Source organism: Gossypium raimondii, chromosome 11 (genome assembly GCF_025698545.1).
Source record: "Gossypium raimondii isolate GPD5lz chromosome 11, ASM2569854v1, whole genome shotgun sequence".
Taxonomy (NCBI): Eukaryota; Viridiplantae; Streptophyta; class Magnoliopsida; order Malvales; family Malvaceae; genus Gossypium; species Gossypium raimondii.
The window spans coordinates 7,579,286-7,597,297 of NC_068575.1; the positions used below are offsets into that span (position 1 = coordinate 7,579,286).

The 18,012-nt window shown below is 34.9% G+C and overlaps 3 protein-coding genes across 3 annotated transcripts; all 3 read left to right on the forward strand.

The window, feature by feature from the left end:
* The first annotated feature begins 529 nt into the window (after positions 1-529).
* LOC105761075 (pectinesterase) lies at positions 530-2,630 on the forward strand. Its single transcript, XM_012578745.2, has 2 exons — positions 530-1,727; positions 1,819-2,630. The coding sequence occupies exons 1-2, from the start codon at positions 728-730 to the stop codon at positions 2,511-2,513; spliced, it is 1,695 nt and encodes a 564-aa protein (XP_012434199.1). The 5' UTR covers positions 530-727; the 3' UTR covers positions 2,514-2,630.
* Positions 2,631-5,248: 2,618 nt separating this feature from the next.
* On the forward strand, positions 5,249-7,137 carry LOC105801626 (putative pectinesterase/pectinesterase inhibitor 28). The gene is made up of 2 exons (XM_012632844.2): positions 5,249-6,293; positions 6,416-7,137. The coding sequence occupies exons 1-2, from the start codon at positions 5,249-5,251 to the stop codon at positions 7,135-7,137; spliced, it is 1,767 nt and encodes a 588-aa protein (XP_012488298.1).
* Positions 7,138-14,846: 7,709 nt separating this feature from the next.
* On the forward strand, positions 14,847-17,004 carry LOC105761074 (uncharacterized). Its single transcript, XM_012578744.2, has 6 exons — positions 14,847-15,142; positions 15,777-15,852; positions 15,939-16,001; positions 16,380-16,424; positions 16,509-16,565; positions 16,663-17,004. The coding sequence occupies exons 1-6, from the start codon at positions 14,916-14,918 to the stop codon at positions 16,753-16,755; spliced, it is 561 nt and encodes a 186-aa protein (XP_012434198.1). The 5' UTR covers positions 14,847-14,915; the 3' UTR covers positions 16,756-17,004.
* The last annotated feature ends 1,008 nt before the right edge of the window (positions 17,005-18,012 follow it).

Here is an 18,012-nt window from a genome sequence, read left to right on the forward strand (position 1 = left end):
ATTTAACAAAATAATTTGATTGGCGTTAACAATTAAATTTAAATTTGAAATCTAAAATATAAAAGATTAAATTTTAGAGGTAGAAGAAATTATAGCAAAAAATTAAATTTATTTTAAATTATTGCTAGGGCTTAGAAAGAAATCAAGAAACTACGGATTTAGATTGTTGTCATTTTAAAATTAACAGAGAAAATTCTGAAATCAAATTGAATCACATGTATTGAATAAAAAATAAACCAAACTCAACTTTAGTTGTTGCTGTCAAACATGTTTGAAGGTGCTGCATTAACTTCCTGAAGTTTAAAAACCTTTTAACTTCCCTCTTCTAATAAACCGGAATAATCGAGCTCAAATCAATTTAAACTCGAAATAATTTGTGCCCAAAACCAAATGGAAGAGATGTAGTGAAGTTTGAGCTTCCCTTCCCTCCGGCAGGCGCTGGGGTTGACCTCCAAGACGTGCCTCATGGATTCAACATTACATAAAACAAGGAAGTATGTTCAAAATAATACATGGCTACCAAACCTAAGCTAAAACACCTTAACTCCTTTCACAAATTAAGCCTCGTTTATCCCTTACTGCCGTGCACGTTTATTCTTACTGTATAAGCTATAATGCACAAAAACCCTCCATCCATTCCCTCTATTTTATATTACCATTGTTCCCATCGTATCTATATAGATGCCCTAAGGCACCAACCCTGTTTCATCAATAAGCTTTCATTACAATGGCTCTCAAGGCTTCAGCTCTTTGTACCCTATCTATTTTCGTAATCCTCTTCTCTCCTTCTTTTGCTACCTTTCCTAATCCCTCCTCCGTTTTCAACTCCGAATCAATTTGCAAGCTCACCCCACATGCTGATTTCTGCAATTCGATTTTACCCTCCGGCAAGTTCGCTACCATTTTTGACTTCAGCAAGGTTTCGATACAACAATCGTTGTTGAATGCTCATAGCTTTCTTGGTGCTATCAAGTATTTCCTCAGACTGCCATCGACTTCGTTCCTCAGCACAATTCGGGCACTCCAGGATTGCCAGTTTCTAGCTGAGCTTAATGTAGATTTCTTGTCGTACACGCTACAAGGAATCAAATCCGACGGTCTCGACACCTTCCTGGCTGATGATCTGCATGCGTTGCTTAGTGCTGTTTTAACTAATGTGCAAACTTGTATCGAAGGGCTTGAAGCTACACCGTCGGCTTCGAGCATTAAAAATGGCCTATTGCCATCTGTTTCTAATGGAACACATTTCCTCAGTGTGTCTCTTGCACTTTTCAGGCACGGTTGGGTTCATGGATTTATCAAATCTCTAACAGGAAGAAACCATGTGTTTTCCAATTTGGTAAATGGCAGGGACTCTCCTTTGCCTTTAATAATGTCGGACCATGATCGAGCAGTTTACGAATCCGCAAGCCGGCAGAAGCATGTTCGAGCAGATGAGGAAGGGAAAGACAAAGGGGTTTCCGTGAGTCAAGTAGTGGTTGTAAATCCTGATGGAAGTGGCAACTTCACCACTATCAATGAAGCGGTGGCCGCTGCACCGAATAATACCGGGGATAGCAACCGATACTTTTTGATTTACGTGGTCACCGGCGTCTACGAAGAGTATGTTTCCATACCTAAGAAGAAGCAGAATGTGATGATAATCGGTGACGGTATAAACAAGACAATAATCACTGGAAACCGCAACTTTGTTGATGGATCAACCACATTCAACTCTGCAACATTTGGTAATGTAGAAATTTATTTGCCTTTTGAATCGTGTTCCACTATTCACATAATCTTACATTTTTAATAACTCAACCATTCCCCTGCCTGCAGCTGTTGTTGGTAAGGGATTTGTTGCGGTCAACATTACATTTCGTAACACAGCCGGACCTAGCAAACACCAAGCTGTCGCGGTTCGAAATGGAGCCGATATGTCCACGTTCTACCGATGTAGCTTCGAAGGCTACCAAGACACTTTATATGCTCACTCCCTAAGGCAATTTTACAAAGAATGCGACATTTACGGCACAGTAGACTTCATATTCGGCAATGCAGCCGTGGTCCTCCAAAACTGCAACATATATCCTCGACTACCAATGCCAAACCAATTCAACACCATCACCGCACAAGGAAGAACCGATCCTAACCAAAACACAGGCATATCAATTCACCACTGTGTCATTAGACCCGCCGACGATCTCGCCTCGAGCAACGGGATGACAAAAACATACTTAGGAAGGCCATGGAAGGAGTATTCGAGGACTGTTTACATGCAAAGTTTCATGGACAGTCTGATCGAACCGCCAGGTTGGAGTGAATGGGCTGGGAAATTTGCCTTGGATACATTGTACTATGCTGAATACAAGAACATGGGTCCAGGGTCCAACACTGGTTCCAGGGTTCAATGGAATGGTTACCATAAGGATATAAGTGAGAGTGAAGCTGATAAATTCACTGTCTCCAACTTCGTAGATGGTGATAACTGGTTGCCTGCAACAGGAGTTCCTTTTCATGGAGGATTGTTTTGATTTTCAAGCACTTTAATTAAATTTTCAACTTTGTTCTTAATTTGTCTGTTGTATTTTTTTAAAAATTTTTGTTGTTATTTGAAAATAAAAGTTTGTACTCATAAAAATAAATTAGTTTATCAAATTCATAAACACTATACTAATTTCAATTTTATTATCAAATTATTGGTTTCATTTATTGATTTTAAGTTTTGATTAATATGAAGCTATACGAAAAGAAACAATAACACTAATTTCAAATCCATTCTAAATCAGCATTCCATAAATCCATTGATTTCAAAAACAATCATAAATATTACTATGTTTTATCACACAACTTGTGCTATTTTTAAAAAGTTAAAATATATTTAAGTTTTTATATTTTTATACCTTTAAATTTTAATTTAATCTCCTTATTTTTTATATTTCAAAATTCAGGTTCAATTAATTTTTTTATTAAATTCCTATACAAATAATTAAATAGAGCAGTTAAATTCTACAAAACTTTTGTTTTGTTTATAAGATTGGATCAAATGAAGCAATTAAAATTTGCCAACTCTCTTTTATTCATGTAATTGGTATTATAAAAAAAGGGTCACCCTAAACTATTTTACAGATTCACAAGTTCAAAAAACCCAGAAAATCTCTGTAGAATTCTCCAAAGAAGTTGAAGCACTTGAAGAAATTCTAACAAACACCATAGTCGTTTTGAAGAAAAGTCGCCTTCTGATCTAGTTTAATTGTGGAGAAGAAGTTAAAAGTCGTTTATGAGGAAAGTTGTTTTTCGATCCAAATCTACTAAAGAAAGGAGGTCCAATTTTGTTTCGAGAGCAAGTCGTCACGATACTTGAAGCAATTTGCATTCATCCAAGACCAAGTCTAGATGATCCTTGGATCGAAGGCAAATTGAGAAGAAGAATCAAAGGATATTTTTCTTTGTATTCGAGAAATTTTCAGATATTGTAACTTTCTTTCGAAGTTATCAATAAATTTGATTCCGAATTTTCAAGCCAACTTTTCAACTCAAAATTTGTGTGTAAACCCCTTCTTTTCTACAGTTTAATTTTTTTCATGAAACAACTTTAGACATCACAAATTTGTGAACCAAAATTTAAGCAGCTTTTCTTTCCAATCTTTCACACTAGCCGTCAGATCGATTTGGATCTAAGGTATGTTCGTTTACTCATTGATGGGTATTGATCTATTATATTAGTTGTTGAATCTTCGCTTGGATCTTATTGATGAAACTTTTAAAAAAAAAAATACTTAACTATCTAATAACTTAAACAAAAACTTTTGAATAATTCAATAATTTAAATAAAAACTTTTTTAATTGAATCTATAATTTTGTGGCTAACGGTATAACTACAATACTTAACTTTGACCAATATAATAATTAATTCTAAAAAAGTGTTTAAATATACTTTAATCATATTTTCTTTATTATTATAATTATAATTAATCCAACTGAATTAAAATTCATTTCACAAATTTGACATTTGTATTGGGATGAGTTTGGCACACAAAATTCAAATTCTAAAGGTGGTGCCAACAAAATCATTACATTAGTATATGATTGAACAACTGACTGAATGATGAAATTAACTCATTCAAATATATATAGATTACATTTCTTTAAATTATGAATACACTAATTTACATTCTATTTTTATAAATTAATAAATATTAATACCTATATTCAATTTTTATTAAAATAATACTAACGAAGTTTAAATTTGATGATTGTAATTTTTTGAATTTTAATTTAATCATTTTAACTAAAATCATACTTGATTTTAGTATATAATTTTTATAAATGTATTATTTCAACAATCAGGAGACATAAGTTTGAATGCACTAGATTTGATCATGGGTATAGGCTTGCCCGAAAAGTAAGATAGTTAGGGCAAAAATATAGGCCCCAACAATAGGCTTGGGAAAAAAAATAGTTCAGATCTCGAGTTAGTTTCTTTTGCCTAGGCCCGGACTGACCCGAATTTGCAAAAAAAAAGTGTTACTATTTTTCCACTGTTTTGTTGTCATTTCACTATTATATTGTTTTTATTTTGTTGTTATTGTTTAGATATTGTATAACTCTTATTTTATTGTTAATTAAGTTGTACCTATCTTGATGTTATTTAAGTATAAATGTTTTTTTAAAATTTATTTTCAATTTGTTGGAAAATATTTAAACCGGGCCAGACTCGAGTTTTAATTTTTTTATTCGAGTTAGGCTTAAATAAAATTTTAAACCCATTTTTTAAGCCGGATTTATTAAACGGACCTGAAATTAAAAGTAAATATTGTATGAAAGTATCATTAAAATTATATTTGACAGATAGTGTGGGTGCAATGCTGTAGTACATATTAGATTTACATGTATTTGAAACCAATCATGAGACCACTTTGTGAATGGTCCATTGAGAATTGACTAAAAATTGAGAGGGGTACATGTTTGACATTGCTCTTCAACCTCTCATTTTTAGGAAACAGTAAACAATTTCATCTGAAGCTACAACCAAAGCTGAATCTAAACCATTTAAGCTTTTCTTCTTCATCTTTATTCATAAACTATTATAGAATTATCAAAATACACTTTGGGTTTTCTTTGCAAAATTATTTTAATCCAACTTTCTGTCTCTCTGATTTGCATAAGGCAGCTTTTGTTGCCTGCCTAATTGAGGGACTTTAAAAACTACAAGAACACTTGGGAGCTTTTCATTTTCAATTGCTTCACAGTTTCTGATATCTTCAAAATGTCAGATGATCCACAGAGGGCGAAGAGAATCACAATCATCGCGGTTTGTTCTTGCCTGTTGGTGGCGATGGTGATCGTCGTGGCCGTCGGTGTTAACATCGACGATGACGACTCCAACGAAAAAAACGACAAAGATAATAAAAACTCCCGCGCATATGTTTCAAAGAAAGCAATCGAATCCATTTGCCAACCAACGGATTTCAAGGAAACATGCGAGGAGGAAATCGGGGCCGAGGCCGGCAATGCCACTGATACCAATGACCTTATCCAAGCGGCGTTCAAGGCCGCGATGAAGTTCCTGTCTCGAGCTGCACAGAACTCGACTACCTTGAGAAACCTTCAGAAAGATCCGAGAACGAAGAAAGCACTAGACATATGCATACAACTAATGACTTATTCGATAAACGAATTACAAAAATCATTCAACAAAATCGATCGATTCGAATTACCGATGCTCCATGAAATTTTGGCCGATATAAGGATTTGGCTAAGTGCTACAATCACCAACCAAGAGACTTGCATTGAAGGATTCAAGAATACAACGACAGACGCTGGAGAGAAAATGAAGAAGGCATTGAACATCTCCATGCAACTAAGCCGAAATGGCCTCGCCATCGTCACCGAGTTGTCAAAAGGGTTTCATGAATTAAACGTTGAGGGTCGTCAACGCCGCCGACGCCTACTAGGCAAAAAGGAAGTTACGGTTATCGGTGGGAAACCGAAGTCCGATTTGAGTTCGATATTTAGCCGTCGGCTACTCCAAGCGAACCAAGATACTCAAAACGGGGTGAAGGCTGATGTTGTTGTGGCTAAGGACGGTAGTGGGGGTTTTAACAACATTAAAGATGCAATAAACCGTATACCCTTGAATGCTACAAAGCCTTTTGTTATATATATAAAGGAGGGAGTTTATGAGGAGAATCTGGAATTTGGTTATAGGATGATCAATGTGATGCTAATCGGAGATGGTAAAGAGAAAACCCGAATTACAGGTCACGTCAACAATGCTGATGGTATTCCCACTTTCAGGACTGCTACAGTTGGTATGATCATGAATTAACCCTTCTTTTTGTAGGTATAATTATGATTTTAATCCCTCTATTTTGATTTGACATTTGACATGATTTACTTATCTATTTTTTATAATGTTGCCGAATGAATGTAGCTGTGAACGGAGACAATTTCTTTGCTAAGAACATTGGGTTCGAGAACTCCGCTGGGGCAGCCAAATTACAAGCAGTTGCATTGATGGTGACCGCCGATTTCTCCGTCTTCTACAACTGTTCCATGGATGGTTATCAAGACACACTTTACGTTCACAGCAAACGCCAATTCTACCGCGATTGCACCGTTACCGGGACCATTGATTTCGTCTTTGGTGACTCGGCTTCCATATTCCAGAACTGCACATTCCTCGTCCGAAAACCTTTAGACGGCCAACAAAACGCCGTCACCGCGCAAGGCCGATCCGACGTTCGACAACCGACGGGAATCGTCCTCCAAAACTCCAGGATTATGGCGGCCTCCGAACTGGTCTCATTGAAGAACAAGTACCCAACGTATCTTGGCCGTCCATGGGGCAACTTCTCGAGGACAATCATCATGGAAACTTACATTGACGATTTGGTTAAACCAGATGGGTGGGCAATATGGGATGGTTCGTGGGGTTTAAGCACTTGCTTCTACGCCGAGTTCAACAACGACGGCCCTGGTTCGAACACGACGAGTCGTGTTAAATGGCCTGGGATTAAGAATTTTTCAATGGAGAATGCAGTTGACTTCACTCCTGGGAGCTTCTTCATTGGTGGTGATTCGTGGATAAGGGCTCGAAATGTACCGTACACCGTAGGGTTTTTTAAGAACAATGTGCAACAAAAAGCGCAATAGAATGATAGTCGCTGATATAGCTAATTGATTTGGCTTCTAAGAATTTTGGATAAATGAGTTTGGTGTGTAATCCATTTAGCTGTTTTAGAAATTTTAAAATTTTAAATTAATAAAAATAAAATTACATTTTAACTCCTTTAAAAATTATAAATATATAAATCATTAAAATTTAAAATTTAACTTCAACTCCTAAAACAATTTTTTAACTTATCTTAAAATAAACATTTGAACTTAAATTTGGGAATGCAAATATCAATTGAACGATTTTCCCACAATATAATTCATATTTTCATAATAAATAACAATTTGTCAATTTCCATAACTCATAAATAAATACATATATACATATTAAAATTAGTCCAAGTAACACATGTAGAAAATATCAACATGAGTTTTTTGTGCGGGTTAGGTCAAAAGCGAACTAAGGCTTGAATTTTTTTTTGAAATCAGACCTCATTCTTATTCTATCTATAAACACCTCTAATTGAGATTAGATAATAAGATGGATATAGAAATGAATTTAACAACCGAGCCAAAACAACATATCTAAGATTCGAGTAAGTTGTTATATTCGCATGTTAGGCTGTTTTGATACCAAATTGACAGAAGAGTTTAAAGCCGGGATATCTGAGATTAATAATTCATAACGGCAGGTATGCTATGCCATAAACTGAGCCTTCCACTATTTTGGCCACTAAACAAGCACTACCTTTTAGCTGTTAATCATTATTAATCCAGACTACTTCTTCAAACTCATCTGAATTTAGTACCTCGGTCTAAGCTTAGTTTCTGGTGTGCAGGATCCATTGTATGGCAAGCACAGAGCATACTTCTAAACTCACGGGAGATTTTCTTTCATTAATATTCCTTATCAGAAAGGAAGAGAAATAGAGAGATTTAGAAAGACATGATTTTCAAAACACACTCGTAAGATTTTATTTCTGTCAAACTTGTTCTTACAACTGAGAACTTAAATCCCTTATATAAGGGATAAAAGCTAAACGAGCAGATAAGAGGGAATCTGCTTTTACAAAGTAACAGACATAAGCAGATAAGAAGAAATAATACATATAGCTTTAGTCATAGTCGGCTTCAAAGAATCAACTTCCCTAGAATCAACTTCAGTTTTAGAAGATTTAGAGACATCAACAACATGTTCTGAGGAAGAACCAGAAATAGTGGCTACTGTCAAACCAGAGGTCAAGATCGATGAAATGTCAGAAGATGAAGCTGTTGAAACAAGAGAACCCTCAGCTTCAAGATCCACACCTCATGTCTCAGCAAGTAAGACAGTATTTACTTTAGATGATATTCCAACCAACAAATGGCCAGAAAGACTACAAGAATTTCATGCTTGGCTCGAAACCAGAAGATTGACAGAAGAGAGTCATTACAACATCCTCTTGGAATTTGTATCACGATTCCCAGGAATGTTAAAAGATTGGTGGAATTCCATTAGTCAAGCTGATCAGATGTAGTTCTTGGTGTTAACAGATTTATCTCAAGCAATTAGGATTATCCATACTTATTTGGTTGGAAATCCTGATGATCTGTTAACTCTCAAGAGAAGAGAATTTTTCAAAAGGAGATGCTGTTCTTATAGAAAGAAAGATCTGTCTAAACATTTTTATGCTATGACAAAATTATTCTGTGCCCTTGGATCAGATTCCAGCCTCAAGCAAGCAGTGGTGGCATCTATTCCAGATCCATTACAAGTAGCCATAAATTAGAATCTCTAAAGGCAAAACAGAAACATTCTCAATCTAACCATTGGAGAAATCCAGCAAGAAACTTATATTGTTCTGGAAGACTTATGCAACAGGAGGAAAGTCTTCAAAGATTATCTCTATGGAGACAATAGATTAGATAAAGCTTGTGAAGATTCACATCTCAAGATCAAATGCGGAAAGGACAAATCATGCTATTGTCCTACAAAAAAAGAAAAAACATTTTAGAAAATTGAAAAAGTTCTCTTCAAGACCTTTCAGAAAGAGGTATAAATGGAGATATCTCAAGAAGAAAAGGTCTTCCAAAGGAGTCAAGTCCACCCGATGCTATATCTACAATCAAAAGGGACATTTTGCAAAATCATGTCCAAACAATAAAAAGGGTGCAAAAATGATCCAGCAAAAGTTGCAAAAATCGGGAATCCAGATTGATGAAGAAGATGATATTGAATCGATATTCTCCATTGATGATGAACCTAATGAACAGTCGCTATGTGCAATCCAGAGCATTGAGCTCAGTGACTCTGAATCATCATCATCAGAGATATTTATGATTCAACCAAAGTCAATCCATTCTCTCATATCAAACTCTCAATCTCTTTCCCAGATTCCCATACCATATGTTCCAGCCTCCATTTACTTAGAAAAATATGGACTAGCCCTCAATTATCATGGAACTGCTGGGAAACCAGTTGTGTCCAAAATAGCTCTACTTGATTCCAGATAAAAAAAGTACCAGGATGCTTGCATCGATACAGTAGAGGCAACATTAAGCTCAGGCATGGCTATGGTAACACTATTTCCCAATTTTACCATGTCTCTACAAGATCCTAATCTTTTGATTTTTGACTATAATCCCTTAAGAATTCTGTTAAGGGATTTTGGGAAAGGCTTTTCTCTTTCTGAATCATTAGAGATTTTGACACCTGTCTGGGTAGAGATGAATGGGGACTTTCCTCATGTTCTGAAGGAAAGCTTTCTTCTTCTTTCATTACTGGTATTTTACCCAGAGCTTTTTCCTTTTGCTTTTCTAATCTTTTCTTTTCTGCTTCTTTTTCTTTTTTAATCTGTAAAAACAGATCAAAAGCACTTAGCTTTTTGTTTTCTTCTGGTAAGGGAAATTCGATTCTCACATTTCCAGATGATCTTGGTTTGTCAAGTTGTCTGATCAGGCTGTGGTACTGGTAATTTCCCTGTTTCTTCAAGAGTTTTGATGTGATCCTTCAAGTTCTGGATCTCTTTTTCTCTTTGCGCCATGTGAGAGAAAAAGTCTTGTCCTGGTGCTGCTCTCTCAGTGACAACTTCTTTTAACCTCTTTTTGAAAAGGCTGATTAAATCTTTGATCATCTCTGCATTTTGGTCAGTTTTTTCCCCAATTTCAGAGACCTTTGAGTCAATTTTATTGAATTTCTGATCTATCTTCTTTAATGCAGTATTTTGGGTCAGAGCATTCTCTGTCTGCCAGTTTAATATGGCTTCTGTTGCTGCTATTTTGACTTGTCGACCTTCTGCATCTACTTGTAATTTTGAAGGAATTTTTGGAGCATGAAGATACTCCTTTTTTGAAAATTCTTCTAGTGGGGGAAAATCTTGTTCATAGGAAGAAGAGGCTTTTTCATACATCTGTACTTCTGCTCTCTTTGGTTCTGAGAGTACTATCTTTTCTTCCTGAGCATAATTTTGAAGTTGATTGTGTTTTTTGACCCATTTGTTGATTCTTTTTTAGCATGGTTGCTTTAAAGGCTTTAGCAACCATTTTTGGTCTTCTGGATCTTTTTTGGGTGGTTGAGGTGGATTCGGAGGAGGTTGATCCTGGATCTTAGGAGACTGCTGCCTTGATCTTTGTGCAAAATAATCTACAAGGTAGACAAATTTGCCATTATCTTCTCCTAGCAGACCAATGTTTGGGTCTCCATCCATCCATCTTTTGTAAAATTCTGACTGGCTTGATTTTTTACGGCCTTTGTTCTTGTGGGATCGTCTGATTTCTTTATCAAGATCTTAAAACACAGATTCTTGACATCCTTCACAAGAACAATTTATTTCCCAAGGATAATGTCCTGTACTGGGATCTTTAAAGAAGTATAAAGGTTTTCCATCAGGCTTAAAACTCTGGATGAGAGGCGCTTCTGGTCTTGGGCCAATGTTATCAAGCTCTAGGGGCTGTAACATCATTTGTGTGGAAATTGCTAGTGGAGTAGGGAGCTGCTTCAAGTGACTGTAGTCAAATCTTATTTCACTTGTCCCATCAAATTTAGTGATAATCTGACTTTTTGTGGACCGGATCGGATGATCATGCTGGTGAATTTGCTCATAATTGGTGACCCATTTTTCTGGCAAGAGTTTGAGCAATTCCTGCTTTGGGATCTGCTTCGGCACATGTATGCAATGAGGTTCTTCTCTTGTATTTATTGAAATAAGAAGAGAATCTCCAGATCCTTGATTTGACAGCTTAAAAGCATGATCTTGGACCCTATACACTATCTAATAGTGTAAGGTCGCTGTCACCGCCGATTCTACCATCTCTGCTCCAATGATCTGGATCTTGACTTTTAAGGCGTCCAAAGATTGAGATCTTGTAGAGACATGGTAAAATTGGGAAATAGTGTTACCATAGCCATGCCTGAGCTTAATGTTGCCTCTACTGTACCGATGCAAGCATCCTAGTACTTTTTGTATCTGGAATCAAGTAGAGCTATTCTGGACACAACTGGTTTCCCAGCAGTTCCATGATAATTGAGGGCTAGTCTTACAGCACCAAAATGGATATGAGAGTATCCATACTGACTCCACTCCTGTGGAAAGTTTGAAGGAATCTCAAGAGTAACAAACTGTTCCTCTTGTCCTCCATAGATAAGATGTTTATCAAACTTTGAGGATTGTACATATTCACGAACATTTTTTCTGCTAGTGGAAATAAGAGACTTTATACTTTTTATAGGAGAGAAGGTAGGTTTCTGGTAAGTAGAATAAGGATTTACAAGAGGTAGGTCTGTCGCTTTAACTTTTTCTTCTTCTGTAAAATATTCTACTTCATACAAGGAAGACATCTTTTTTGTAGTATAGGATTTTAAAGGAAAACTAGGTAGAGTTACGGGAGCTTTAGATGTAGAGGTTCTGGGAGTAATCATGGTTTCAAAACTTCAGAATTTTAACAGACCATCTCCAAATATGGAATCATGCTCTCTGAAAGAAAGATGTGAATCAACAAAGAAGAAATAGAGTTTCTGGGTATGATTATAAAAGATGGAAGATACCAGCCTCACCCCAACATTGCTGAAGAATTAAAGAAATTTCCAGCAAAGAATTTCTCTCAGAAGCAAGTTCAGCAGTTCTTAGGAATTTTTAATTATCTCAGAGATTTTGTCCCAAAAATCTCAAAATTAACAAATCCTTTAAGGAAAATGCTAAAAAAGAATCCTCCCTCATGGGGAAGGAGATAGACTCAAACAGTCCAGAAGCTCAAAAAAAAAACTTGCTCATCTGCCACCATTACAGATCCCTGCAGAAGGAAGAAGAATCTTGCAAACTGATGTCAGTGACAAATATTGGGGTGCAATTTTATTTGAAGAAGATACGGGAAAAAGACGACTTTGTGGATACAAGAGTGGGAGATTCACAGATACTGAAATTCACTATTACTCCACTTTCAAAGAAATCCTTGCTGTCAAGAGAGGTATTTAAAGTTTTAAATTTCACTTAGTGGGATACCATTTCCTTGTTGAAATGGACATGTCTTCTTTCCCTAAAATGATAAAATTCAAATAGAAACAAGTACCTCATCCCCAACTTCTTAGGTGGGCAGAATGGTTTTCCAGGTATTGTTTTGATGTCAAACATGTTCAAGGAAAAACTAATGTCTTAGCTAATATTTCCTTGTATGAAGTAGAATATTTTACAGAAGAAGAAAAAGTTAAAGCGACAGACCTACCTCTTGTAAATCCTTATTCCACTTATCAAAAACCTACCTTCTCTCCTATAAAAGGTATAAAGTCTCTTATTTCCACTAGCAAAAAAAATGTTCGTGAATATGTACAATCCTCAAAGTTTGATAAACATCTTATCTATGGAGGACAAGAGGAATAGTTTGTTACTCTTGAGATTCCTTCAAACTTTCCACACAATAATTTCATGTAGAAATGACTTATATGAAACAAAAAAGCTGACATGGGTTGTTTTCATTGGTTGGGCTTATATCTTTAAATGGTGGGAAAGGCGTATGGTATAATTTCTCCGCCCATTGGGCACTACTTTGTGCATGTAACAAAAATAAGTACCTAATTGAAAAAAAAGAGTTTAGGTACCATATTAAACTTTCAAGCCAAATACAGGTACCGTTTGGTATATTATTCCTTTTATATTTATGAATACATATAGGATTTGCTTGTTTTACAAAGGTCTGCTGCGGGTTTTTTACATAAATAGGTTGAAAAAAAAAAATTACTGAAATAGGGTGTCAGAAAAAGTATTTACCAAAATGGGTTACTTTTTTCATTGAAGCCTATTAGATAGGCGCCAATGAATAAAATAATAATAATTTTTTTTTGAATAAAATATAATTTTATACTTTTTCGGGTTAGTATAGAACCCGTATAATACATAGTATTGGCGCCTATCTGGGAGGCGCCAATGGTGGTGCCTACCTGGGAGGCGCCAATGGTGGTGCCATTCTGAGAGGCGCCAATGGGCCGGGCTGGGCCGGGCTTGGGCCTATGATTTTTACCCGGGCTGGGTCTGGACAAAATTTCAGGCCCATATTTTGGGCCAAGCCAGGGCCTAGGAGTCGGGCCAAAATTTTTTGGGCTGGCCTACCATGGATGTGTCTAGGTGCCAATGAAGGCCTCATAAATTTAGGATTATGTTATAAATTTTGTGTTTGTAATTATTTAAAATTTAATTTATTAGTAATAAATTACTAAATTACTAATAAGTTACTAATAAATTTATAACATAATTCTAATTTACTAACAAATTAATTATAAAATAATTACAATATTCATACAAAAATTACAATATTACAATATATACCGACATTACAATATTCATACAAAATTATAATATTACAATATTCATACAAAAAATTGCAATATTCATACAAAATTATAATATTACAATATTCATACAAAAAATTACAATATTCATACTAAATATAGATAATTTATAAATAATAATTAATAACAAAAATATTGCAATTTTATATGAATATTGTAATTTTGTAATTTTGTATGAATATTGTAATATTATAATTTTGTATGAATATTGAATGTCGGTATATATTGTAATATTGTAATTTTTGTATGAATATTGTAATTATTTTATAATTAATTTGTTAGTAATTTAAGATTATGTTATAAATTTATTAGTAACTTATTAGTAATTTAGTAATTTATTACTAATAAATTAAATTTTAAATAATTACAAACACAAAATTTATAACATAATCCTAAATTTATGAGGCATTCGTATATAGACCTGTCCATGGGTGGCTGCTTGACCCGATGGCCCGCCTGAAATATAGGAGGTTCAACCGAATACAATAAATATATTTTTATTTTTATTTTTAAAATACTTTTTTTATTTTTAAAATTTTTTGGTGTTTATTAGACAAAATTTTAGGCCCATATTTCGAGCCGGGCCTAGGAGTTGGGCCGAAATTTTTTGGGCCGGCCCGCCCATGGACAGAGTCTAGTAATGGCGCCTCTCTATAAGGCACCTTCATTGGCGCCTCTCTATGAGGCACCTTCATTGGCGCCTACGATAGGCGCCACCCGACCAATTGATTGATCAGTATTTTGACTGTATTTTTTAAAAAATTATTAAAAAATATAAAAAATATTTTATTCAAAAAATTATTATTTTTTATTCATTGGCGCCTATCTAATAGGCTCCAATGAAAAAAGTAACCCATTTTGGTAAATACTTTTTCTGACACCTTATTTCAGTATTTTTTTTTTTCAACCTATTTATGTAAAAAACCCGTCTGCTGCCCTTTGCCCTTACGTCCCCTCAATCTCAGACCAATAAAGCGACTCTTTAGGTTTTTTGGTGTCTATGGCGGCGTCGTCGTCATCGACTACTTCTTACTCTTCCTCGGATTCTTCGTCTGACGCCTCTTCCTCTCACGCCAAACGGCGCCGTCATCGCAGCAACCGTCGCGACAGAGATAGAGATTCTCTCAAAATCCAAAAGAAGAGTCGTTCGTTAGGTAAACGCCGTCGGAGGAAGCATCGCCGCCATTCTTCCGATTCTTACTCTTCCCATGACTCGGAATCCTCCAGGTAAAAAAGAAAAGAGGGAAATATTATATTATTTGTTAACTAATTGGTGTTTAAGGTTATAAATTAGGCGAATTAATTAAGATTTTATTGAAATTTTCAATCTGGGATTTTAGTTGGAAATGTTCTTAGGTGAACCTTATCAATTTTGGTTTCGATTTCCTTGTTACGAATTTACGATTGTATTGAATTGTTTAATATGAATTTTCGAACTTTATCCTTTTTTTCTGGTTAGGTAAGATTAGGATTGTAATGATTTTTTATTAATAAATTTACATTCTTTAACAGTAATCTGGGGTTGGAGGCTTGAAAATGAATCTCAATCATAACTTATACTACATATCTAACTCGTGTGGTTGCCTATGCTTTCAGAAGAGTTTCGTTTATGGTACAGTGGGTTCATTTGTATTATTTGATGCATGTAATGCAATAATGAATTAACATAAGTGCGAATTATGTTGTTTGAAGTTTAATGCATAATCTGATTTCTTGCTTAGTAATTGAGTAAGAACAAGTTGCCTTTGCCTTGCCCTATAATTTTCATTTTATAGTTTTTGTTCTGATGCCTTTATGCGGTTAATTGAAAAACTCGGTCAATGAGTTTCTCAACATTCTTTGAATGGTTCAATTATTGCAGAAGTTACAGTTCATCAGATAGTGAACATGAGTCCAGTCATTCAAAGAGGCACAAGAAAAGTGACAGGCAAAAGAAGGTTAACTTTTGGTGCTCATGTTTATGCTTCTCGTTTTAATGCAGTCACCCATGTGGCTCACTTTATTATCTATTTTTTCCTCTTAGTCAAAGCAAAAAGAACGGAGCAAGAGTCATCGACATAAACGTCAAAAGCACAAACTGAAAGAGGTAGGCCCCTATTTACAATGCATCGTTCTATATGATTGTGTAAATTATGTATGTATATCTAAGCCATAAGTTTGCAAGCTGATGGTTTATGGTTTTTTTTTTTTTTTTTTATTCATATGCATCTGCCAGGAAACTGGCTAAAGCTCTAATATACGTTCTATAGTTTCATCTTATGGACATCAAGCAAAATTTCAAACTTCCATTATTTTTTAGAATGCTTTAACTAGACATTTCTGAGGTGCTTATAATACTTTCTGCCTGTTCTATGAATTGGCTCTTTGAAATTGGAGCTGGCGTCTGTGACATAATGACTGGATGCAATTGACTTGGATTATTTCTCTGGGTTGGGTTTGTCCTGGCAATCGGAGCTGCATATAGAAACAGCAGGATGAGCGAAGTAGCAGTCCTGTGCAGCTTTCTAAGGTAATTCATTGCTGTCTAGTGATTTAGGATACTATCCCCCTACTCGCTTTCTCTCATATGCTAACCTTCTTATCCATTATACAGTTTCTTGGGCGTGACAAGGATGATGGTGCACGCCGTAGTGCTGTGTCTGGCAAAAAGGTAAATCTATCTTCATGTTTATGTGGTCCAAAGATAGTGTTATAGGCACTCGTGATCGTTCTTACTCCGCTATTGTTCTTGTTTATATTGTTTCTAGATTCTCTTGAAACTTGACAAGTCAAAGGAGGACAAAGAGGCTGAGAGTAAAAGAAATGAATTGTTGAAGTTCTTGAATGCTAGTTTTGATTGACTTGGTGGAGCAGAAAGTTCAAATTGTATTATGAAGTTAAGATTGCATGGAAGGCACTCGACCTTCTTCAGCTTAAAAAGTCTAGTTATTTCTTAAAGTCATATTTATAGGCCAAGGAACTGTTGAATATTTGGTAACTTCATCCTAGAGGCAGAAGTTTCAGTGGTGTGTTTTATGGATTTGGTGCTTTCTTTTATACATTGACTTTATGTGACCAACTTTATAAATTCATCCGAGTATTTCATGCGATTTTTGGTATGTTATAGGCTAAATTTCTGGAAAATCTTTGTACCGCCACCCAAATTTCGCGCATTGTTCCTCCTGGAATCACCTGTGGCAGTGAGAATGGTTCCCAGAATTTTATGTGTGCGTTAAGAAATTTTTACTTCAATCCTTTTGTGTTTGATCCTTATCCCTGTTTTTCATACAAATGTTTCTCAGAAGTGCTTCCGGAGATTTTCAGTTTTTTAAAGAAGTGTTTTTGGGTCTGGAAGAAGTATTTTTTTCTCTTAATTAGTATCTTGTTTAGGAATGATTTTGTTCAAAAGTACTTCTTAGAAACAATATTAAACCCACCTAATCATGATTTGGGATTTCATAGTTGTAACAAAATTTTGTTGCTAGAATTGAATTTAGCTAAAAAACCTTGGAAAGAATAATAATTGAATTTAGGTACAAAACTTAAAACAATAATAATGAGGGGCTGTGTCGGGCTTTTTTATTTAAATAACCCAAATAATTTAATTAAGTACCAAAATGACCTACCTTTTTAATTAAACACCCAAATGATCTGAAATTTATAGTAAAAGTTGGTGGAGCCAAATTATATGACGCCGCCAACTTGCCACATCAGCAGGGAGTATTAAAAAATTAATTTTTTTGTGGAGCCATGTAAAATAACGCCATTTGTATAAAATATTATAAATTCTGAAAAAATGGGAGATTTCAAAACAAATTTTCATTTTCTGGTGGAGCCAACTTAAATGGCGCCACCAGACTAGACCTACACCCTTCTTTTACTTTCTTTTTTTTTTTTTACTTTTTTTACTTTTGTCTTTTTCTTTAAATTTTTTCTTTTTTTAAGTTTTATATTTTTCTTATTTTATTTTGTTTATTTATTTTTTGTTATTAATTTTAAAAATTTGAAATGTATATTTGAAACGTTTTATAATATATATTTTTTAAAATTTTAAATATTATTTTTAAATTATGTCTTATAAATTTTAAAATATATATTTGAAATTAATTTTCTAAATT

Bases quoted from the DNA above. Each gene is read 5' to 3' on its own strand.
- LOC105761075 (XM_012578745.2), top strand. From the start codon at position 728: ATGGCTCTCAAGGCTTCAGCTCTTTGTACCCTATCTATTTTCGTAATC. The intron at 1,728-1,818 runs GTAATGTAGAAA...CCCTGCCTGCAG, and splicing joins ATTCAACTCTGCAACATTTG to CTGTTGTTGGTAAGGGATTT.
- LOC105801626 (XM_012632844.2), top strand. From the start codon at position 5,249: ATGTCAGATGATCCACAGAGGGCGAAGAGAATCACAATCATCGCGGTT. The intron at 6,294-6,415 runs GTATGATCATGA...GAATGAATGTAG, and splicing joins TTTCAGGACTGCTACAGTTG to CTGTGAACGGAGACAATTTC.
- LOC105761074 (XM_012578744.2), top strand. From the start codon at position 14,916: ATGGCGGCGTCGTCGTCATCGACTACTTCTTACTCTTCCTCGGATTCT. The intron at 15,853-15,938 runs GTTAACTTTTGG...TTTTCCTCTTAG, and splicing joins AAAGTGACAGGCAAAAGAAG to TCAAAGCAAAAAGAACGGAG. The intron at 16,566-16,662 runs GTAAATCTATCT...TATTGTTTCTAG, and splicing joins GTGCTGTGTCTGGCAAAAAG to ATTCTCTTGAAACTTGACAA.